The 25,209-nt window shown below is 43.3% G+C and overlaps 1 protein-coding gene across 1 annotated transcript; it reads left to right on the top strand.

Moving 5' to 3' along the window:
* The first annotated feature begins 6,878 nt into the window (after positions 1-6,878).
* Positions 6,879-17,367, top strand: OSTM1 (osteoclastogenesis associated transmembrane protein 1). The gene is made up of 6 exons (XM_042895204.1): positions 6,879-7,202; positions 10,282-10,396; positions 11,884-11,981; positions 14,406-14,570; positions 15,305-15,470; positions 15,776-17,367. The coding sequence occupies exons 1-6, from the start codon at positions 6,882-6,884 to the stop codon at positions 15,829-15,831; spliced, it is 921 nt and encodes a 306-aa protein (XP_042751138.1). The 5' UTR covers positions 6,879-6,881; the 3' UTR covers positions 15,832-17,367.
* Positions 17,368-25,209: the final 7,842 nt, after the last annotated feature.

The raw sequence follows: 25,209 nt of genomic DNA, 5'->3' as shown, positions 1-25,209 counted from the left end.
AGGAGGCTATTGGTGCAGCAGCTCTGCCAACAGGTCGCTGCCGCCTATTTTTTACCACTGCTGCCCTCCCCGGTGCCACCCGCCCCATCCCTCGGGCACTTGGAGTTTCCCATCCGTGTCCCCGTACTTGGGCGGGGGAAGGCGGGAGGTCAGTGCCACCGATGGCCGCTTGCATACGGCCGCATCCTGCCGGGGGCCGCTTGGGCCAAGACGGCGATCTCACCTGCAATGACTCTACAGGGAAATGTCGGGTACTGTCCTGCATCCACACTATGATTTAATGGTTGTGGGGCTTGGAGTTGTTGGTTTGTTTGTTTGTTTTCTTTTTTTCCAAAACGTAGGATAAAATTACATTTTTAATGAACAACTCTAAACGATAAAAAAATAAATAGAAGAGAAAGAAGCTGAATGCCCATAAATCTTATTCTAGCAGCATAAAATGCATTTGGTATGTGCACCTGAGATATTATTTGTGTATTTCACTAAGCTCTGTAGGCTGCCAGGTTGCAGCAAAGGACCCTGAGCTCTGCAATTAGCACCGCGAGGTGTCACAGCCACTGTTTGCAAAACATCCTCAGGAGTCCCCAATCGCCTGCAGCCTTTTGGAGCTGACTGTTGGCATCAGGAGAGACATCTGGCATTCAGTGTTGTGTTTACACCTTCTTGACCAGAGCGTGCTGCCTTTTCTGCCTGTGTACAGCCCCAAGGAGCTAGCAGACTCACACATTTGCAGATGGGAATGTTTGGCCCTAGTGGGATTTCCATCACAGCCTGGGCAGTGACACCGTGTTCTCAGCAGCACCTAGCTCAGAGCACTGCCAGCATCAGGGTTCCCAATGCCCACTCCGTGCTGCCCAGGCAGGGTGGGAGATGCCCTGCTCCTGGCACTGGGCTGTCCTCCTCCTGCAGCCACAGAGCATCACTGGCAGTGGGAGCTGGCTGGTGTGACAATCTGAAATACTGCTGTAGAGTCTGAACCCCACTTCTTTTTGCGTTCCTTCCCCCTCCCCCAACCAACATGTATGTGGAGTACTTCAAATAAGATGTTGGCATTGTAGGATAATCAGTCCCTAAATTCTGAGAACTTTGCTGAAATCATCTGGTGCTGTTAGGGGCACTCTTCTGTCATGGTTTGTCTTGTGATTCAGAGAGAAGTAGAAAAATCACAGAATCATAGAATTACAGAGTGACTTGGGTTGGAAAGGGCTTCCAAACCCACCCAGCCCTGTCATGTCAGGGCTGCCAACCCCCAGCTCAGCTGCCCAGGGCCCCATCCAACCTGGCCTTGAGCACCTCCAGAGATGGGGCACCCACAGCTTCTCTGGGCAGCTGTGCCAGTGCCTCACCAGTCTCTGAGAAATGATTACGCCCCTAACTTCTAACCTAAATCTCCCTTCTTTAGTTTAAAGCCATTCCCCTTTCTCCCACCACTATCTGCCAATGTAGAAAGATGGTTCCTCTCCTGCTTATAAATTCCTTTCAAGCACAAATACTGTTTTGTAATATGGCTTTGCCAAGAAGCTGTACTACTCTGTGGGGAGAGCTTTCCCCACACTTGGAGGGCAATCCCTGCCCACTGCCACAAAAGGAGAAGCAGAAAGCCTGCAGAAGACAGCTGTCAGCTCCATGCTGACACAGCACGGAGACAGACTGATCAACTCAAAGGGCTGAGGGCTGAGGGCTGGCCATTCTTCTTGCTTTAGGCCTGCGCTTCAGGAACTTTGTGAAATTCAGCAGGCGAATATGGGCATCAGGGTATGACCTGCTCAGAACAGAGCAATGGGCTTGGATTGGCTCCTTCTGGAGAGGAGGCTGGGAGGAGGCTGGGGAAGGTGGAGCGATCACTCCACACCAACACCGGGTTATGGAAATACAGTTCTGGGCTCTCTGGGTATGTCTGCGCATGGACAGTCATCCACACTCCCAACAGGCTATAAAAGGAATGTACCTTTCATACTGTTTACATTGATCAGGAAGTTTTTTTGTGGTAATTGCACTGTAATGCTGCCTCTGATGTTTCTGCCCTGTTTTAAACATCATTATCTTCAAACGATTATTTTTTTTCCCCCCTGCGCATACCTTCATTCTCTTTCTATACATTTGCTATTTTATCTGTATCATCCTGTTTTACTGCTGTGGAAGATATCCAGGCTAACAGCTCTTCTTTCATTTCATAACGAATGGCATAATTAAGGTTTAATTAGAAGCATATGAATAAGGAAATGGCATGCCACCCAGGACCTTAAATGTAATACCATTCAATTGCTCAAGTACAGCACTCTCCTGAAAAAAAAAGAAAAAAGAAAAAAGAAAAAAAGAAAAAATCCTAAACCCACAATCTTATTTATTTCAAGCTGGATAGCTGGATCTTTTCAGAATGATATGATTACCTACTGACAATTAATTGTTTTCTAGTTGTAATTCTAAAAAGATAATGTACTTTCTTTCCCCTGCCAGGTGTGTGGAAATGACACCTCTCTGTGCATTGGATTTACAGAGAGTGTTATATGCAAACATTTGAGGTCTTAGCAAAGATCATACAGCACCATCTATGATACTCCAAGCTATGACACTGTTACACACTTATAGAAAATGAAAGCCTTCAAAACAAGATGTGGGTTTGTTTTCCCTCTTTAGAAGCGTGATGATGTTAAAGAGGGAAGAGGGTCAGCTGATAGATGTCCTGTGTTCTCTGTATCTTTGACTGGTAATGGGAAGATGAACGCAGGCTTCCCAGCTCCATATGTCAGGTCTCTTCAGTTCCTTCTGACATTACAGCCCCAAGGACGGGGTTGCATCCATGACTCCTCCACTCAACTCCTGGTTGAAGGAGGCCAGAATATCCACCAGAGGCCATGGGTTTAGAAGTGGGTGACTGTGGAAAGCATAGAGGAATGATGGGCAGGTCTCTGTGGATTGTGATGGTCAGTAGAGGAACTTTTGATCCACTTACTGCTATTCATTCTTCCTTGTTTCATTCGGTGAGCTCAAGGAGTCAACCTTGAATTTCTAGAGGGTTCCTAAAAATATATGAGACATTGTCACTCCTTTCCTGTAGGTCTAAAATTTCTGAAGTTTGCTTGGGAATAGTATTTTCTCATAGAGAGAATGCTGTCTGCGAGTGTGTGTTCACAGTTCAAGTGTCTGACCTTCCCTGATTTCCATTCAGCCAAAGCAGCTTTATTGCTCCAGAGCACAGGGGAATGAAGGACAAGATTCGGCATCTAATTTGCAAATCCACTGGTAATTTGGGGTGTTCTTCAGTATTAATGACTGAAATTATTTTAAACCATCAGTGTCAGTATCAGTGAACTGCTTTTCTTCTATCTGCTTCTGCTCATTCTTCATGATTTAGAGAAGATGTGACTGTATTCTTGCACTGAGGGAAAAGGCTTTAATATTCTTTGCTATGCACATGAAAAAAAAATAATACTCCAGCAGGACTGTGCTAACAGGCACGATGTCTCAGGCTGGCCAGAAATATTGCAGCTAGACAAGGCTTTGTCAATCATTTTTAAACAAAAGCTCACATAATCTTTTGAAAATAAGAAATTGCTCAGACAATTATGCTGTATTGCTAGGATGATTTTTACTTGCAGCCAACGAAAAATGGATCTGCAAGCCAATAGGTTATTTAACATATTTATTTCCTCACCAGTTCATTTTCTTGTATGTGATAGAAATGTGTTCATACCCTTAATTACACAGTTATATGCCTGAACCGCCTTCTGATGTTCTGTGGAGCTTGGAAAAAAGTCACTGAATTGGGTGAGCACTGCTGAGCTCTGACATCTGCTGTAAGCACCACATGAAGGAGCCAACATTGGCCTTGTGAGTGATCAGATACAGGCAGGGCTGTGAGGGAGACAGGGAAGAAAAGCTTTCCGTAGACAGGATACGGCTCTGCAAGAAGATGTAATATGCTGGTTCTTTGCTCATGTTTAGCTTTGCTGTCTTCATAAAGAAATTAGTTAGGATTAATTAAAAGATTCCCATTTGTCCTACTTCAGAGACACCTCTTCACAGACAACGCTGGCACCGCTCTGCTCTCATTTGCCCCTATTTTGGACGAGGGCAGCAGTTTTGGATCAGGGTTTCAGTTCTTAGCTTGCACTGCTGTAAGTCAGGAGAAAGATCACTGAAGGCAGTAAGGAGAAACCATGCAGACAAAAACAAGAACCAGCTTTGCAGCTCCAAACTCATTTTCTCTGGTTCAGGCTGGCATCTCCACAAACTTGCCAAGATTGCATAGGAAATCAACATTCACCTGCTGTGTCCTGTTTCTTCACTGTAACGGTAAAGCTCTTGCAATTATACAGATCTCTTCTTGTAGTCAGGGCAGGCACTGTAATATTTTCTGTTCTCAGGAACCATATAGCTGAAACTATATAACAAAGCAGGACTTCTGATATTCTTAGATATTCTTAGATATTCTTAGACATTCTTATCCTGAGATTTCTTGGCAGAGACCCAATCCTGCTTGCTTTAGTCGTGAGTACAGCCACTTGAGAAGAAAGAAAACAGCACCATTTTTATGAGAAAATAAATCAAATTTGTTAATGATTGACAAGGTGAACACTGATTTCTGCCCAAGAACAACACATTTATTTTCAGAGAAGCGATCTGGCTTGAGTCTTCTTCAGGTCCTGTTTTTGAACAACATCTGACAAAGTTTGCAGATTTCTGATTTTGTTTTGTAATATCAGTTTTATTATGGATAAAAATGAGAAGTACTTCAGGACTAGATACCTTTCTTACATGTCTGCAGCAATGCGTTTACTAATACCAGAAATGCTTTTATTCTGTTTAAACCTCCAAGATTTTATCAGAAACTATTACAACTTTTTTTTTTTAATTTTTTTTTTTAATTTTTTTTTTTTTTCTTTTCCCTCTGATCAGTTTTGTACTGACAGGACGAGCATGTTCTTGCAAAGGAGCTTATTCAGCTTCCATGTAAAATGGGAAAGCACCTCCTTGCGACCCATGGAAATGAAGTCGCTGCACCCCACAGCATAGTGGGACCTCCCCGGTGACAGTGTGTGTCAGCAGGAGGGAGAGCCCAGGTGACGAAGGCTCCTTTGGGGATGTGGGAGGCCTGTATGTCTGCTGACCCCGTGAATGCAGATTTTCTGCAGGAAACTCATGGTTTGGGGCAATGTGAGAGTGAGCGCAATGCGCCCGATTGCTGCTGCCCTCTCCCGGGTAGATGTGGCCAGACAAGACATACCGGGGCGAGGAGCCCAGGGGACACCTTTACTGTGCTTGGATTGAGCGAGAAGAAGGCAAGAATCCACCCAGAACAAGGTGATTCCAATTCCAGAATAAGGTGGTCCATGCCCCAGAAGAAAGCAGTCCCCATACAGGTGCTTGGCTGAGGGATGCTGCAGGACACCCAGAGCCAAGGGGTCTGCACCACTCAGGCTTTGCCAGCTGCGCTGCGCTCACCAAACATACCCCATGGGCAATGTTTCTCAGTGTTCAGCCTACACCCCATGGTCTAGTTGATACTAAACTAAACAATAGCAGGGTAATGCCCAGGCCCTGAGGCTGTCTCGCTATGCCCATCCTATCAAGCAATTCTAGTTTTCCAGAGGTGTTTCTCCTGTCCATGCTATCTGTCAGACACGGTCCTTGGCTTGGTCTACCAAATGTTGCACAGTATTACTTAGACCCACCTTGGCAGGCAGAGCAGTAGTACTGGGTGAAGATCTGTTATCCAGAATAGTACCTGATTAATGCACAGTGAAAAGCTTAAGGGAATGGTCTGGTGCACTTTTTGTCCCTGGTTTCTCATTTCTCTGTGTCACACTTGTTAAGTTTTCATTTCATTTTCCATTTTCAAACTCATTGTTTTGCAAGACATTTCTTCACGGCCAAAGTGTTCATCTTATCTGAAGATATTAGGTGCCCTCTCTTCTGTCGATTGCCTGCCGGATGGCATCTTTATAACTACCTTTATGTTGTATTTTCATTTGGCAGCATAAAAACATCCTAGGCATATCCATGGCATGATGCTGTGACATTTACTGTCAAAGTGAAATAAGTTAATGCTAGCTAGACCAGATCACAGCAAGCTGGCACTGTATCACTGCCATATCTGACCTAGACCTTTTCCAGAGAAACCTAGATCCTGTGCGAAGCCCATTGAAGTCCCTAGAAGTAATGGCAGTGACATGGAATGGGCATAGGTGAGGGTCCCCGGTGGACACAGGAGCAAGCAGAAAGCAGGGCACTGCAGCCCTGCTGGAAGACTGCCTGCCTGCTGTCACTCACACCTGCTGCTCTGGAAAGGGCCTGCTTCCAGTGACTGTGCTTTTATGGAAGCCATGAAGGAAAATTGGTGACCAGGTGTGAACAGGGGAGCCCTGCCTTGGGACACTGCTCAGGAGGTGCTCTGACTGCAGAAAGTGTGGTGTGTTCCTCCCTCATTGATTCCTTTTTCTGATTTGGGGATTTTTTCTAATTATTGCTGGTTTTTTTATTTAATTTTTTTTTTTTTTCTTCACACTTCAAAGTGCCTTCCTATACAACAGGTACTTTTAAGCACTATTTTTGGATGAAAACAGTGTTGCCCGACTGGAATATGGTACAGAAAATGCACTCGCACGTCATGAATATCTAAGAGAACAAAACTTTTAGATGTACTCAGACCCAAGGACGACATACAGGGCACAGTGCATCTGCGCGGAGCCGCAGACCACCGAACGCCGCTAGCCGCCGCCATTACCCGACCCCATCCCCGCCTCCCGCCCACCCACCCAAGAGCCCGCTCCGCCCTTGGCCCCGCCTCTTTCTCTGTCTCCACCAATGAGCGGCCGCTTCCAGAGGCGGAGGCGGGTCGTTGCCCGGCGCGGCACTTCCGGTTCCTCGGCGCGGCCGCCATGGCGCCGCTGCGCTGTCAGCTGCTTCTGCTGCCCGCTTTGGTTCTCGCCTTCGGCCCCGTCGCCGGGCTGGAGGCGCCGGACGAGGCCGAGGAGCTGGCGACGGGGATGGCGGCGGAACTGCGAGCCGCGGGGTTGCCCGGAGACCTGCCCGAGCTGGAGCCCGAGTGCCGTCGCCTCCTCACCGCCTTCGCGGAGGGCAGCGCGACGCTGTCGGGGTGCCTGGCCCGCCGCGCCCGCCCAGTGCGGCTCTGCCAGGCCTGCGGCGGCCTCTACCGCAGCCTCCTGACGCAGTATGGGGACATCGCCCGCGCCGTCGGGGTGCGTCCGACGGGGCGGGGACGGGGGCCCGGCTCCTCGGAGACGGGTGTCCCTGCGCTGAGGGGAGTGCTTTCGGTGCTCCGAGTTCCTTGTGAAAGGGGAAGCGGTGTTCTGGTACCGGCTGTCCGTCTGTGCCAGTTCCTGGCGTGGCGGGGTGCACAGAGGGAAAAGACCCTGCCTTCTCCTTTGGATGGTGGGAAAGCCCGGGTTGCTTTGAAGCTGCGCTTCAGGTTTGCTGAGTGCCTGAGGGGAGGCTTGGTGATGGCCTCGCTAGAGGAGCAGAAGGGCAGCACTTATCTTTGCTCTCTGATTATGGCGGCGGCAGGACCTGAGGGTATGGCATGGAGATGCGTCAGGGAGGGTCACACTGGGCACTGGGAAAGGGTTTTTCACCAGAGGGTGGAGGGCACGGCCCAAGCTGCTGGTTTGGATTGTGTTCTCAGACATAGGATTGAACTTTGAGTGGCCCTGTGTGGAGCCAGGGGTTGGACTCAGTGATACCTGTTGGGTCCTTACGATTCAGGATATTCTGTGATTTTATGTCATCAACGAGTAATGCTGCCTTTCTGGGGAACCAAATCCCCGTGCGCATGGATCCAAGGCTGGTAGGAGCGTGTGGCAGAAGCATGGTAGCTCTGGGCACTGGCTTATGCCTCTGAGCCTCAGCAGTGGGAAACCCTGACTGAAGACAGGTGTCCTGCTGCCATCTTCCTGCATCTCCATCCCCTTATTTTCATTTCTCCCTACTGGACGTGGTTGATGACTAATTCTATGCATTTATGTCTGTTCTTTAACTCATCCAACTTGTCTGTTTTTAAAAGTTAGTCCCTAATGTGGTGTGAAGATGACAGCGGTGGATGAGACCAAAGGGCTTTGTCCATTCTCTGATGATGACTGGAAGTGGTTGTCCTAGAGTACAGGAAGAGTTTATAGCAAGTTTATAGCAGTTGGTCACTGAGACTCCCAGTTTAGAGATTACTGAATCTGTGTTTGGAATTGCTACTGATAGACAAAACCTGCATAGACTTCTGATACTACAGCTTCATGCTGTAAACAGTTTCACATTCAGTTAGCTGTCATGTTAAGAAGTGTCACTTTTTGCCTACTGTTGATTTGTTGTCTGCCTGACCCCCCTCGCCTTTGTTCTGGTAGTGGAAAAGCAAATGGACATTCATTTGATATTTGCCCTCTCAAGGACAAGTACCTAGCCTGTAGTCTGCTGTTTGAGTGTAGACACCTGTGTTATTTGTTTCTTGTCTGGAGACTGTTCCATGCCATCTCAGATTAGGTCATGTGAAGGTGAGGGAGTGAGCCTGCGATTCTTACTTTTATATGACATCTTAAAGATACGTACAGAACTCTGCTGAAATACCTTGCACTTGTGGGTGTAGGTTACCTCTGGGATACTTCTGGGTAGGTTGCCAAACAAATCCCAGTGCTTGCAGTATGTAAGAACTCATTAGGGCTGTTTTTCTGGAGTGCTGGTTCAGAATTTCATCTGAAATTTGTTTCAAAGAGCATTTGACTTTCCTTCTGTGCAAGGATGACCTAACCAAATAAATACAGAAAGTGAGCTCCTTTGACCTGAGTCCATGATCATGATTGATCAGGTATTTGATGTTTTCGGTCATTCCCATCCTGCAGTAGTTACACAGCATGAAAGAAACAGTCAAGTTAAGTTTTGGACATCCCCGAAAAGTAAAATCCTCCTCACTAGGCTTATTAAATAACTTAAGAAAGCATCTTTAAGGAGCGATATAGTTTGACCGGATCCATGTTGGGATGTAAAATGCTTTTTCCCACTCATGAGTTTGTGGTGAGGAAGTTTCAGTTTTAACTGCACCTTTAACTGCACAAGCAGTCGGGGAGTTTCCTGCATATGCAACTTGATTGCGTGTCTGTTTGCTACTTACTAGAATTGAAACTGTGGGAGCTACCAGAAGTGGCAATATTAGACTTCTGCAGTTCAGTCTCAAAGGGAAACTTTCTTATTTAAAAAGAACTAAATAAATGTATTATAAGGGTGGAAAATGTATGTCTCATACAGCTGTATAAGCCATGCATTTCTTGTTGAAGAGATTCTTTTCTTGCATGTCCCGTGTTGCTTATCAAAGAGGCATTTGGCAGCTGTGACAGTTCTGAGGAGTGCTTAAGGCAATTTAGCAGCTAGAAACCAGGAGCTAGAGCACAGGAGTCAGCTGACTGCAGATCATGGTTTCTATTGGGGATTTGAGGGAGAAAATAAAGCTCTAGAGGAGAAAAACACTGTAAATTCTAATAGGGATATTTCATTTCCTGTTTATTTTGTAGCTGCTTTTATAGTCATTCTTTTTTTATTAGTTTCATCCAGAGAATAGTTTGTTCCGAGAATTCTCCTAATGTGTCCCCTTTGAGGATTAGGTATGTTGGATGGCTCTCTCAGATGAGATCAGCTTGGTACCCACATCCAATGAAGAAGAGAGCCTGGCTTAATAGTAGGCTCATGGGAGTTACTGCTGTTGCTTTTTGGAGGACCTTGTTTCTGTATAGCTGTATGTGGAAGCAGCTTGCTGCTGATATATTATGTTGGTCCAGCATTTCTGGATGTTGTTTTTTTTTGCTTGGAGGCCGTTGCATTGGTTCATCTCCTTCAGATAATTCTGTGGTCCCAATGACCCCATCCGTTTCTCTGGCTGTGAGGGCCTGGAGCTGGCTCCAGGGGCAGCTGTCCAGAAACAGGGGAACAGAAGCTGGCTGGCAGAGGCCTGTCATAGAATCGTGACATCACAGAATAGCTTGGGTTGGAAGGGATCTTAAAGATCACCTTGTGCTTCCTTCTTCTTGCAGTCGCATACTTTTAACTGATGTTCATGCAGTCCTAGTAGCTCTTCAGAGGCAGTGCACAGCAAGCTGTGTTGCTTGTAGTAAGATTTTGAGGATCAAAAGACTTATTTCTTCAGTCGATTCTGCTTTGCTTAGTCTAGAAATGTCAGTGTGATGAGATGTGATATTTAACTGTTTGCCTAAAATACTTTCCAAAAGCTTTCTCTTTGTTTTTTCAACATTTGATTGTTCTTTTTTAATTTCATTTTTGTTCTAGAATTCCTCAGAAAGCCACGACTGTGCCAAAAGTATCCTGACCTCGGACAGGCTGCAGGTAGTTGTGACCCTTTCAGCGTTCTTTAATGACACGTGGGAGGCAGCCAACTGTGCAAGTGAGTGACTTGTTCTGTAGCTGTCATGCTACTGTTATGACTTAGCTCAGTGCTGCATCTAAAATTTGCACAGATTGGAATTGTGTGTATTTTTTTATACTGTATATAGTATAGTACATACTGTATGTAGTATGTGAAGATCCTAGACTAGAATAGCTTCAGTGAGGAGTACAAGAGATTTTTGTATTGGCTATGGGGTGCTGCCAAAATCTGAGGGTGCCAGTCTAGCTAAAAAAAAAAAAAACACCAGATATTGTATATATTTCTTTTAGATAATTTGTTCAAACAGTAGTCATGTTAGGGTTTTGTTTATGATCTACAAACTCTAATGGAGACTTTCCTTGTTTTCAGTGCAGTTTCTTCAGTTTTTCTACCATCTTCCTTTTATTAAAAAAAGAAAAAACATATAAGAAAATTTGACTTCTTTGTTAATAAAAAAGCCAATAGCTGGAATGCTTTCAGGTTGAATAATATTTGCCTTCACAGCTGTGCTTTTGATTTCACTTAATGGGTGGAGAGTATCCAGGTCCACCGTTGTGCCTCACTGTCCTTGTGCTCGCTGATGGTGCTGTGCTGTGCTTACAGATAAAGCATGGCTTTTTGCTGTTCCCCTGGTGTGAAAACTGGGACCCTAACCTTAAAGGTGCCCTAGAAAGCAGGGAATAGTACTGTGAAGCTACGTGTTACAGATGAGAGCATGTAGAGTTAGTTTTCTTTTACACATCTGGGATCTGTGAAGGCTGGAAAGACAATGCAGAAGGAGCAGTGTGGTCTGTGCTGTCCTTCCGGGTTTTGACCTGTATGTTGCCCTCCCAGTGTCCAGCTGAATGGCTGTTCTCCATGCTGATGTCAGTTCCTTCTCTCAGGAAAATTTTCTAGAATGTTGGCTTGCTCTCATAGTGCCCTTACTGAACATTTAAATTCCCAAACCCCTGCCATTTCCAAGGGTGTAACTGATTAGAGCATCTGAAGTAGGATGGTTGGCTGGAAGTGGTAATATGTAGGGGTTGAAATGGTGAAATGGCCACTTGTATTAAACAATAATAACTGCACTCTGATTTCTACCACTGTGTTTGTGGTCTGGCCTTTGCTTGGGTGCTGTCCGTTTAATCTCCATTTCTGATGCTTCTGTTTTCCCATAATAGCCATTACCGTTGCTGGGCAAAGCCAGGTTTGCAGGGTAGTAAATAAAAGTAATGCCTTGTTTTATCTTAAAGTCCAAAGATAATTCAGACCCCCTCTTCAGAAAACTCTTGATGATAGTCTTCATCTTTCACTTAATCAAGGCCAATTAATTCTGAAATGTATTCTCGATGAAGAGTTAGGTCAGCAGGTCTGAGAATCAGTGGCAGGCAGATAAGGAAAGTGCGGGGTTGACTAGACCCGTCTTTTATAGTCGAGAGCTCTTTTTGCAAGAGTGGAGTGTCTGGGAATTGTCAGCTCTGGAAATGTTGGAATATCCTCATGTTTTTCTTTCTCTTTGACAGATTGTATAAAGAACAACAGTGAGGGATTATCAAATTCTACTCAAGAATTCATGGATTTATTCAATAAATCTCTGACATGTTTTGAACACAACCTTCAGGTATTTATGCAGTGTTTTCAAGAGAAGCACTACATTATCTAATTGCTAGAAAAACCTAATTTATGCTGAATATAATGCAGGTATATACCAGGCAAAATTCACAAACTTAGTGGCAGTTTATGCAGATAAAGCCATGATCTACAGAAATGCAGATGTTTAGAGATGGTGACACTAAAATTAATTCTAATTGATATTCACCTTGACTTCATTTTGTATGTAATTGTGATGCTGCTTCACATCAGAATTTCTGTATTCACAACAGTTGATAATTACTTAGTGAGTGCAGTAATGTCTGCATGCTGTAAATTTCTTTTTTTGCCTCTTTGTGAAATTGTTGTCTTCTGCCTGAACAATTCAATCTTTAAATAACCTTTTAATAATAAAGAGTAGTTCAGAAGGACCAGCTACTTTAAATGGTGGTTACAGTTGTTTCGACTTGTAAAATAATTAGCAGTCCATACTACAAAGGTAATGTAATGCAGTTTGTGAAATAAATGTAGTAATTTTCCTCAAAGAAAATGTCCTAAATTGCCCAAGAAACAGCGCACGTTCTGTTTCAGTCAGTAAGTAGGCACATTCTGTGATCAGTCAGTGGTAAAAATGGGAAATAATGAGTATGGTACAATCTCAGAGGAAACTTTTTTATTATTAATGATGTGAGAAAAGTGAGCTGGAGTAGCGTTGGTTGGGAGCCACACAGTCTGGTCTGTCAGTCAGAAGTCTAAATTAGATCTTAACCCATGGGTGTCAGCGTTGAGCAAGGGTGTGCATGCCATGCCTGTAAAAGCCTGCACCAGCAGATATGTCCCACTGTTGCTGTTGCCACATCTGAAGGGCACCACCCACCTCCTCACTGTGCTCACATCCCATTTGGTCTCCGTAAACACTCAGCAAGTGTTGATGAATGTCAGTGGATGTCATTTTTTCTGTGTGGAGGAATTCAGTGACACACCTTTGCTTCATACACACTTCCATGTCAGATGCCATTGTGTCAGACTGCCCCTCTGCTGCCATCTGTTGCACAGCAACAAAATGTAATGGGATGTTGGTGAGAAGGTTTAACCTGTACTGCCATATCTGCTTCTGATGCCATGGAATAACATAATAAAATAGGAGGCATTACTTTTGAGCTAATATGTATAAGTAACAAAACATTTTATTTTTTAATATTTTTTAATTAAAAGATTAAAAAAAAAGGAGAGCAGCGAAACCATAATGTGGGATATTTGACCTTGTGTTTGTGAAACTAATGATGACACGAAGACATGATGGTGAAGCAAGAGATATTTCTCTGTTAAGTTAGGGCTTATAAACGTTTGGCAAAGAGACACGATCAGATTTTTGAGTTGAATGTCTTATTACAACTCTGTGCATTCCATTTGAAAATTTGCAGGTCGTGTATTGATGCTAACTGAAAATGGAGTCACAAATACACCGAAAAATTGATAGTTTTTTTTTTTTTTGCAATCTTGAGGTTTGTTCTCAAATTCCTTTATCACAGTGGAAAGCACAGCTGCATATTTTTTACTGTTTACTGGTCTGTGTTTAGCTGATGTATCAAAATACGTAAAATTATTTGCCATAACTTGAGTTAGTGCTGCACTGTGCCCTCTACTTGTCCTGGTTTCAGCCCTGATGGGTTAATAGCACACTGATGTTAGGTTGCTACTGAGCAATGGGTGCATGCTGGCTGTCACCACGATGTTATAGGGCAGGGGGCAGCCACATTGCAAACCATGCTGGGCTGCAGGTTGAATGTGCCTCTCTTTATCCTATGTTGGTCATTAGCTGTTTTCAAGTGTGTTGTATTCCATTTAGTAATGGTGAAGGCCATAAATGAAATGGGTTTATTATGGCAGGGTTTGTAATGATCATGGTTGCTCAGCAGTAGTAACAGCTTCTTGACAATGGCCAGGTGATCAACGTGGCGTTCAAGGCCAGGCTGGATGGGGTTTTGAGCTCTAGAGGGAGGTGTCCTTACCTATAGCAGGGGGGTTGGAACTACGTGGTCTTAGAGGTCCCTTCCAACTCAAACCATTCTATGATTCTGTCATCAAATGAAAGCCAAGAATACTATTAAGGATCCTAATCTGTGGTTCCGGAGTAGGAGTTACTACCAATTCTTTTGTTTTACTTCCTTCTCTCTTATCTGGTACTTTTGAAATAAGCTTTACAAAGTACTGCTAGTCCAAGGAGCAGTTTGAGTTGCATGATCTACAAAAAATGGATTTTGTCACTAGAACAGCCTAATGAATTAAAGTTGGTCCCTTTCCTTTCTGCATTGTCATGTGAGTCATTTGACTGGGCCTTTTTGCATTGTGGTTCATTGCAAATCTGGATTTTTGGTTCAAACTTGACTCTGTATTTTAAGATTTTTATAATGCCTTAAATCTCTTTATGAGTACTGCTCTTTTATAACCTTAGGGGCAAGCCATGGATCTATCACCAAATAACTACACTGAAGTATGTAAGAACTGCAATGGAACCTACAAAAATTTGAATGACCTCTATAACAAGTTGCAAAGGCTGAACAGACATGGTGATGAGTCTGGGCACTCCACACATTTGTGTATTGATGTGGAAGATGCAGTAAGTATTTGTTAATATTCAGCAGGGAGATTTTATAGAAGTTAACCTGAGCCATTTGTGCTTGCCTTGCTAGGGATTGCCTTTTCTCTCTGAGTTTGGGACTGGCAGTAGTGCAGATGTCCTGCAGGAGGGAGCCTGGTGAGGCAGTCTTGTTAGCTCCTGTCCTCAGCTCCTGATTGCCTGAGCACGTTCCAGTATGAGTAGTTGCACTTTAATTTCTTGTTACTGTGAAGGGGGCAAATACTTTAAACAACAACAACAACAAAAGCTCTTAATCTTCTAATGCAAAGCTTTGCTGCTGTTTTTGTAGACTGTAATGTTGATTCCTTATTACAGCAGCTGTGTCTAGGGGTCTACAGGATTTGCAGCATGTGTTTGGAAAAAGCTTTGTTACCTTGCGGGGTTTCAAGTGATTGGGCAAAAGGAGTGTTGGTGAAAGTGTGAGATTAGCTCCATCCGCACAGGCTGTCAGTGAGTTCTGTAGGAAACAGGCATGTGGCAATATATGCAGTATATGTGCATACAGCCTTTTTATCAGTTTGTTGATGTGAAATTTTGGCTCTATGTAAATGGTCTGCTTTGACACTTCCAGGGATTTGCTTGTTTTTGAGGGGAGATCTGTGAAAAGTTGTTCCCTGGGGTCATGTTTGAACACTTGAATATCTTGAGACCTGAACATCTGCACATCAAGAATGTGCGTGCTCTCTTACTGCTGGCTTATGTTTTCCTTTTAGATGAACATCACTCGGAAGCTCTGGAGCAGGACTTTCAACTGCTCTGTTCCTTGCAGTGATACAGTCCCAGTGATTGCCGTTTCGTCCTTTATCCTCTTCCTACCTATTGTTTTTTATCTTAGTAGCTTCCTTCACTCAAAGCAGAAGAAGCGGATACTCATTTTGCGTAAGTGATGTTGCTCATTTTGCTGTTAGAGCTGGGTGTTGCCAGGGACTCTCTTGGCTCTGGTGGGAGCAGGGGCCCAGCCAGCTCTGCCTGCAGCTGTGCTGACGGCGCTAATAGCGCCTATTAGTCTGCTGCTGTCCCCTCAAGAAGGGTAGTAAAGAGCTTCAGCCATATCTTTTCATTAAAGTTTTTGGACGTGAGCAGAAAGCTGTTTGCAAGTCTGTGCCGAATAAATAGAGGGAGTGGAGAGACTAGTTTTGTGGAATTCTTTGTGTTTAATTTTCATATAATTTTTCCCTTTCTAGCCAAACGTATCCAGTCAAATGCCAGTCTTGTGAACATCCAAGAAAAATACAGCTGAGCTGCAAAACAAAACCTGAGAACTGCTGCTGGTATACAGTGGGTACAATTGTGTTGGAATGAGGCCGGCACAAAAGAGGAGTTAATTATGGTTTAGTGTAATGATACAGAGCAACACAAGTTAAACAAAATGCTGTCTGACTTCTAAGCGAGGATATTAACAAACATGACAAGGCAGGGCTGTGTGACACTGTGTGGACTCCAGTTTTGAAAAATCTGTGTTTTTTCCAGTCTCAGGCTGAAGCTGGTGTTTTTCTGTCTCTGAGCCTTTGTGTTTCTCACCACTGGAATACTTTCTTGGCACGTTTTTTTTCCTCTTTAATTTATTCTATTAGTTTCACAGAAACCTATCTGAGATTCTGAATCTTTTCGAAATGGTTTTCATAGACAGGAAAGACTTGAATTAGCATTTGACATTCCTGTTTGAAACATTATTTCCATGTAATACGGCCTTGGGATTGGCAGAAAACTTGAAAAATAAAAATTCTTTTCTGATACCTCTTGCTGAAGTCATACAGCTGCTGAGCGGGTTGTAATGGTCTCTGTGAAAAACATGAGATCTGCAGTGGAAGTGGTAATATATAATGTCCAAAGCCAGCAACAAAAGCAACAGAACTGCCAACACTAGACGTGAATAGCAATCATTAATGACTACAGTATTGAGCTATTTCAGAACAGGCAGCGTATTTACTCATTTGCACACTTGAACCACTAAGTAAAATAATTGCTCTTTATATGTTAAATTTTCAGAGGCTTATTCTAATGTGTGCCTGGGTAATTGGGAATATCACTTTTTCTCTATTTATTGTGTTGTTTCCTTTTTTCCATTTAATTGTAAAGTGATTTTTTTTTTTTTTTTGGTGTGAGAAGTGAGGTAAAGTCAAGTCACTGGAAGGATTTCCTAGCCTAGAGCTTGCTGTGGCTTAATACAGAGGTGTTTACAGGAATGTGGTGGGAAAAAACACAATCCTTTTCTATGTAACATTTTATTTTATCAGTACATGAGCCAGGGAATTCTCTAACTTGAAAACTGTCCTGCAGGACAATAAAGATATTGTGTTGGCAATTGATAACTTTTGATAAATAGTTTTAAAAAATAGCCATGTGGAACAGATGAATAATTAATATAAGGTTGCAGGATTCCAAAGCAGATTAAAAAAAAAAGCTGCATAATAATGTCAGGATGGACAGTGCTGCTGGTGGGCAATGGCATGGTTCTACAGGCAACAGCTGCAGCAGTACCAGAGGTTCAGTTTGGCTGATGGTGGTGCTAGCTTGGGAGAGCAGCGGGGTTAAAGTGATTTATGGCTATATCTGAGATTAATGAATGTCTTTGCCCCCATTTTGAAATGTGTTTTTATAACCATGAGATAATAACAGCCACATTGGCAAAAAAAATTTCTCTTGAAACCTGTGTCTGACTTCTGTCGAAGCTCCTATGAAGTCCTATGTATTTGTCTTGCTTTGGAGCCTGATATGTTTAATTTTTCCTTTGCACAAAGGCTCAAATAAATATATATAGCAATTTAACAAAACATCCTAAAGCTCTTTGATTTATTGTGGTTCTTTGGTTTTTTTTTTTTTTTTAAGTCAGCATGCCTTTAGGACAAAAGAAAAATTTAAAATTTCAATTTTTATATTTATGGATTTAATATGAAGTAAATAGCATGCTACTGACTGGTTATGTCCATATGATTGGTGGTTTGTTTTTTATTTGTTTTTTTTTTTGTATTTTATAACAAAAGAATAGTATTTGTACTTATCTGCCTTTGTTACGTGTGAATTTCTAGGTCAACAGTCAGTTTGCTCCAGGTAGTGTATAACAATAATAGAAAACTGTTACTTCTGCTTATTACTTGGTTATTCTGCAACTGGGAAAGGCATGCTGCCTTCAAAAAGAAAAAAAAGATGAATTTTTTTTGTATCTTGATCTTTTTTTCTATCTCTTATTCTCAAACTTACACTTTCTGGGACTTAGCTGCCTGTTCTAATAGCATTACTTTGATTTGGGACATCATATGATTGAGAGTTGCTGAAAGCAATCTTTCATTCATGCAGATAAAGCCAGTTTGTATGTGCAGCATTTCAGAATGACAGCTTTTATACTGTAAGCAGTGGCTTTTTGAGCACATTCGTGTTAAGTAGGTCTCAAAGTCATTACTTTGGATGTGGTGATTAAGCACTTAAAAAAAAAAAAAACCAAAAAAAACCCCAACAACCCAGCTTTTCTTATTTTCCTGGTTGCTAAGCCAAATGGAAATGCTCATGTGACTTTTGGTTTTTGTTTTAAAGCAGCAGTGATGTTTACACTTGAGATTTTTAATCTTCTATCTGCTGTTTCTCCTTTTTCTTTTTCTGCCAAATTCGCACTACAACCTTGCTTTACAGTCTTACATTTTTGGTAGGATGTTTCTTATAAAAAGCAATTGACTGAATTCTCTTTATACTCTTTCTTAGAGAAATGTGGAAGCACACAGTTTGTGTGTCTGAAGGAGGCCTAGAATTCGTTTGGCTGCTAATCTTTTACCTTGGTTAATTTTTTCTTTTTGGTATTATATATACAAAATGGCAAACTTTGGAAATCCTGGTTGTTTGTATCTTTTTGTGCAAATAAAGATTTCTAACGGGGGAGCAGCACTTTGGTTCGTATTTATACTTATTAGGAAACTTCTCAACACTGGAAGTCAGCTTTAATAAAGATTGTCAATAAACAGTGAACAGTGTGGTTACTTAATTGCTCCATTTGTAGCGGTTTTGTGCTCCCGCTGTTCTGGGTTTGTGTTTAGAGGCACCTGCTTATTATTCCTCATTATGCCATTTGTAGGAAAACAGGATCAAAAAGACATTTTCAAAGCAGTGCTGTGCTGAATTACAGAACAAATGAACTGCAACTGCTGAGAAAGGGTGGAGTTTGAACTCAGTTCAAGCCTGCTGAAGCATATGGAAAGACTGCTGTTAATAGCAGTGGAGTTTCTTGCATGGGCATACATGCACAGTGGTGGTGAGGATAACTTGGGTGCCTCCCTCTGTGGGGAGGCTTTTACTTGCTGCACTGGCTGCTTTTTTGGCTTCAACGGTTCCACTGCTGAATTTCAGTTAAAATTGATGATTTTCTTAAGAATGACAGTGCAGTGAATCACAGCAGAAAGACTTGGGCAAATATAATCTCAGTGGGTTGCATGCTAAGGGACTTCTGTGAAGACTGAGAAAGTATTCATGCCAGCATATAGGGGCAGCTTCAGCTGTAAAGTAGGTACTGTTCTGGTTGTGTGTGCTCTTGGGAGAGGGATTCAAGAGGGTGTAAATGCAAGAGGAGGATAAGCAGGAAGGGGTGGAGAATGAACCCAGGGAGTGGAGCAGACATGGGAGGAGAAACCGAGGCTGGAAATGGGTGCCTGTAAGCAAACTAAGAGCAAAACACTTCGGAAGGAGAAGCTGCTGAAAATTCACAGGTGGCTGAGGCAGCCTGCGGGAGGAGGGCACAGAAGGGGCTTGGCTGCATCTGAGCTGGAAAGGGGAGGCTCAGGATTCAGGGTAGAGTGAGATGGTGGACTGGCAGCAGGGAGGAGCTTGTTTCCCCACTTGTCTGTGGTGGCACATGTAGGCCAGGAACAAGAAGGAACAAGTGGTAGGATGGCAACAGGGACTTGTGAATTGTGTAAAAGCAAAGCAACTGCATTCTTCTGGGATGGTACTTGGTGTGATGCTGTGGAAGCGTTGAAGAGATCTTGATTCCAAGGTTTGCAACAAAGCTCCCGTTTTAGTTGAAACAGTGTGGGTTACTGCTTAGTAATGAATAATGGACTTGATTTTCCTTGAAAACAAAATAATAAGCCTTGCTTCTTGTGTGATGGCTGCTCTTTTCCATCTTTATGAAATGTCTCTTAGAATCACAAAATGGCTCAGCTTCTGAATATTTTGCTTCTCGTGCTCCCTGTCCAGTTAATCAATTGCCATCAAATCTTGCAATTCAGCTAATTTATGCATTAGGTTTCATTTCCTGAGTATAGAGCTTCTCTGGAATGATAAACTACATGAGAAGTAAAATTACTGTTCTCCTAATCAGAATGTATGTGTAACTTACTGCTTTTGCTTCATATTTTTGTGTAAGTTTTCCTTCTGGGATCAGTGTAAACATTTTTAGCCTGGCTGTTGTTAAGCTTAACCGTACAGGATGCACCTTCTGTGTTTATGCCAAGGTGAAAAGTTACACAGTGGAACAGAAAAGTCAATCAATTCGGCAACTTCTCTGAAGCATTCCATCTCCCAGTACTGCAATTAGTGTCTCTTGTAACCTGCTGGAGTCAGCCAGGATGATGTAGGTGCAACTAGCAGCCTTCTGTTGTGCCAAGAGTTGAAATTCAGCAACTATCTACTTAAAAGATGATGCTGGTCCAAATTACTTTTCCCCGGCATCTGCCTCAAGGTCTAAGGTGTTGCCTGGAACACTTCTGATTTATGCCAAAGTGCTTATGCAGTGGCGAGGCCATTTGGTATTGGGAAATGTTTTACTCTTTTATCAAAGTCTTAAATGTGTTTTTTTCCCTCGTCAGCTCTGCTTTGAGACCGCTGGAGGTCACCTAATCCAGCTCCCCGCAGGACTATCTCCAGAGTTGGATACAGCTGCACAGGACCCGCAGCTGTGTTTGGTTCCCCACTTTTGGGCATTCCTGGGCTCTGCTCTGAACAAGATCTGCTCCCTGCTCCCCAGCACATGGGTGGTGGGTAACTGGAGAAATAAACAGGAGAAAACTGATGTGCCCTGCAGCCTCAGCAGCCTCCTGGCCCGTCTGCTGTGGTTAAAGTACAGGAATAGTACAGAACAGGAATGCTCTATAGCACAGCATGGCTTTGGAAGGAGTGTGAGCTGCCTTTGGGCTGTTTTGCTTCTGTGTATCTCGCAGAAGGGAATGGCAAGGAGAGCAGGGATGCTGCTGCACTGCATTGTGGCCAGATGCAAGTAGTGTCAAGTTAACAGCTGCTGATTACGTTTTTAAAATTACTTAATGAGTTATGCTAGAAGTTCAATAATTAAATGAACCCTGAAAATCTTTCCCTACTCCTGTCTAAGGTGAAAGTGTTGGAAAGCTATTTCAAATATTTCAGAAAAGAGAGAGACTTGCTAGTAGTTGGGTTGAAGTTTTAACTTCTAATACTGAAAATTCCACTCTGGTGCCAGCGCAGTAAGTATCATGGATTGCTGCAATTAAACCAGTGCCTTAAGTTATTCATAATACTCTTTCTGGGCAGCATTCCCACCTGCTTAATCTGTACTCTGCAAGCATTTATTAGAACTGACTGTTGAAAAACGCCAGGCTAAATCGGACACTTAAAAAAAAAAAAAATCAATATGATGCCCTAAACTGGTTTAATATGTCTTTCCTCTTCAATAATCCCACACGTTGCTGATTTATTTGCTGTAATGAACGTGCCATTCAACCAAAACAAGATTAGCTGCTTAAACCACAGCATTAGGCACAGAGCAACTTTAATGCTGCTTTATGTTTCGTTGTAATGCTCAACACTTTACAGTGTTGTCTCTTTCTTCCCTCCGTAATAAAGAGTTTGCGTGAGGATCACAAGGGGCTCTGGAGTGTTGCTATTTTACTATTTTTATTGCTATTTTGGAGCAATAAATTTGAGTTTGGGTTGCAGCAGCTCCTTCATCCAACCCAAGGTTGAACCAAGCTGGTGAGCAGGATTAATGCGTGAATTTCTGTTCCCTGCAGGACTTTTCCGGGGTTAACCATGAAATAAATGGCTTATGTCAAACTGATCTAGTTTAAGGCAGAACAGCCACTGACAATCAGAATATTCCTTTGGACTTTATTCACTTCTTGTTTATTTATTTATTTAGAAGAGCAGCAGTCAGCTTGCCAAAGGTAGTGTTCACTGCAAGGTGCAGATGTCTTGGCTTTGCACAGAGAAGACCTGGGATAGATGGGGTATAAGACGAGGGACTTGAAAAGAAGTCTACAGAAAGGGACAGGGAAACATAAAGTATCTGTGTCACTCGTGCCTAGCCAAGGTATAAAACACACACCTGCTTAGGTATAATGCCTGGCAAAATCTGAAGACTGTAAACTCTGCATCTTTCAGCTCAAGCTCTGTGTATCTGCCTTCCTGCTCCAGGGGCAGTCCTCAGATGGAAGGCTCTAAAGTCAGCGGGTTTCAGGTACTGTTTTGTTCTTTCCTTGTCATGGAAAGACTGCATTAGACAGCGCCCTTCTTTTTGGTTAAGAAGCAGGTTGTAGTTGTTAGGATGTTTGTATGTTCTCTGTGGTTAAGAAAAATTGTTAGGAATTTTCCAGGGATGCTGTTTGCAATACAGTGTTATCATTCTTTTTCTTTACAAGACAGATGAGTTGCAAGTGTATACTTAGCAGCTTTTCTAGGTCTTGGTGTCAAGTACTGCAGAAGTGTGCTGAATTGAGAGCCATTAGTCAAACACAGAAATGAGAAAGATACCAAAAGTAGAGTGTTTGTGGTGTGCCAGAATAGGTTATCGAGCTGAGGTTGTGTGTTTCTGACTGGAACGTGTGTGTCTCTTTGGTGAACTGGGAATTCAAAAGTGATCTGACAAAGGAAGAGTCAAGAAATTCAAGGTGGCTTTCTCTGGAGCTGGAGATGCTCTCTGAAAGCCTGCTTGGAAGAGCAGTCTTAATTTGCATAGCTCCGCTGAAAAAATATCCTGAAGATGCTTTCAGGATGTCTGTCTGGATGATGGGTACAGGTATGTAAAGAGAAGGCTGGCAAGCACTGGCCAAGATGCTGGCTTGCCACGAATCTTCCTGGAAAAAACAGAGCCTCAAGCTGAATAGGAAGGGATGCTTTGGGGGGGGAAAAGATATTTGGAAGGGAAAGTATCTTTCAGAATAGTTGCAATGAAGCTGGCCATGGGATGAGTAATAAGTCATGCTATTTGTATGAAATATGGTGGTACATTTTTGGTTTTTTTAGTTATCAGAACAATGTCATTTGTTATTTTGCCCAGACTGCACAGGTATAAGTGATGGTTGCATCTGATCCCTGTGTTCTAACTGCTTTGCTTTGGAGCAGACTGTTTCACTAGTGCAGAATGAGCATTACCTAAAGGATCAGAACTGGATGATCTTTAAGGTCTCTTCCAACCCAAGCCATTCTATGAGTATGTTTTTTTGTTTGTAACACAGACAGACAGTATCTGTATGCATAAGATATACATACATGTATAAGTGTGTGTGTATATGTATATATATATGAAAATGTATATTTATACTTTACTGCAGCCACTGTAGATCACTGTAGTTACTGCAGATCTCCCTGTAAGCTCCCACATCTATTTTATTTAAAGACAAAGTGATTGGCAGGAACTCCCGAATCACAATGATGGAAACATGTGGACTGATCTGTTTGATGTCCAAGCAGACATCAGGAGAAGGGACAGTGAGGGGAAAAAAGGAGTGAGCAAGAAACACCAAACTGTGCAAGAGAAAACAGGGTTGAATGGCCCTGGGAAAGCCTCTGCCTGCCTTGGCTTGTGTAACAGGGACTTATACAACACGTAACCCAATCTGACCCTGACCCTGCCAGCGCTCAGGGACTATATTTTTACTGAGATTAAGCTTTTCTTTCTTTTTCCTGGAACAATTTCCTTGGCTTTTAACTTTCCTGTTGGCCGGTTGGCATGGCCAACACAACCTTGCCTGTTTGTTTATATGACATTCAACCAGCTGCACTTTGCAAAAGGCAGCCCAGCGCGTGCCCAGCAACCCCTGTGGTGTCCCCCAGCAGTGCTCACCAGGGACAGGTACATAAGTGACTGAAAAAACAGATTTCTAAATGAATCTTCTTGACTTTAGAGCACATTAATCAGCTGCTGCACTGAGTCAGACGAGCCATAAAGTGTGGCGACTGAGCTACTGACTTCCAGGGTCTGAGGTGAATGGTAAAGGAGAAGGAAATAACCATTAGAGATCATTAGATCTGAGACTAAGAGATCCCATCTTACTCTCTGGTAGGAAAATAAACGTCGATGCTGCTAAAAGGGTAGAAAAAGAGCATGAATTCCAGTCAGATGTGCCTCTCGTGAAAAATGACTAATTAAATGGCATCAGTGGGTTAAAAATAGACACTGCTTTAAGGGAAAACACTGTAAAGGTCATTTAAAGAAAAATGAAACCCCAGGAAAGATGAGCGAGTTGGCCTGCCTGCTTGGGCTTCGTTATTTCTTGGAAGGAAATCTTGTTCTGCAGGTGGTTTGGGAGCAGTGCAAAGCCATGGCCCATGGACAACAGCCATGCTCACGGCAGCAAGCACCTCACCGAGGGCCTGCTGGGTGGAGGGTAAGGTGCAGAGTGGCACATCAGCAGGGCAGCTCCAAACTCACCCTGTGGAGGCACCACACAGGGCCAGCACCAGTCCCTGGTCGTTATTTCTTAAACCTTTGCCATTTCTCTTCTGCGATTGCCCCAGAGATTTCTCAAAGCACGTGTCCAAACACCTGCAGGGTGTTTTTTTAAAATGTAACTTACATACTGGAAACATGAAAAGGATGAGCTCAAAGGGGAAACGTTTGATCTCTGATCAAATAACCATATCAAAAGCTCTTCTCAATGCCTTTTGTTGAAAAGTCGAGAACTCCCAGGCTGCTAGCCAAACACATCTGAGTGCATGGCCTCGGCCATTGCCCAGCATAAGACTATGTCACTCTGCTGATCTCAGGGGGTATGGGGTGACTGCCACCATGTCTGGGTCCTGCCTCTGGGGATTAAGAGGAGCTACAGTGAGCTGTGCAGTCTGCAAAGAAATGAGACAAATGAATGGGCTGGGAGCCACCAAGCAGCCACAGTGTCAGGGAGATGGGAGCACATGGGGTGCACGGAGTTGTGTATCCAGCATGGCCTATTTCCTGGCAGCTGTGTGCCTGCAACAGGACAGCTGCACAGCTTCTGGGGTCTATTGGAGAGGAGAAGCTTCCCCTTGTGCTCCCCGTTTTGTGCTGCTGCCCTCCTTTACACTCAGCAGAGCTCAGATGGCAGCAGCCCTCTTCCACAGCGCCTGGCAGAGCCACAGCCCAGAGCAGTGCTGGCGAGTCCCACGTTTCTCCAAGGCAAGAGGATTTTCTTTCTTCTTGGTACCAGGGAGTTTTATGCTGAACTGACTGAATAAGACTTTCCAGCAGAATAATTTCCCTGAAAGATTAGGAAAGTCAAATGTTTCTTAGGATGTCTATCATGTCTGAAATCTCTTTGTCCTGCATGTGAATTACTTTTTTTTTCTTTTCAAACCCTCAAACACACTGATGCTGAACCTGATGCTTTCCCTCCCAGCTGTTGCAGCTCAGCTGTTCTTTCTCCTCTCTACTTAAAAACTTGTTTTCTTTTTTTTTCCTTTCCTT

This window comes from Lagopus leucura, unplaced genomic scaffold, assembly GCF_019238085.1.
Source record: "Lagopus leucura isolate 7727_CA_CO unplaced genomic scaffold, USGS_WTPT01 Super-Scaffold_73, whole genome shotgun sequence".
Lineage (NCBI taxonomy): Eukaryota > Metazoa > Chordata > Aves > Galliformes > Phasianidae > Lagopus > Lagopus leucura.
This window is presented reverse-complemented; position numbering and strand designations above follow the sequence as displayed.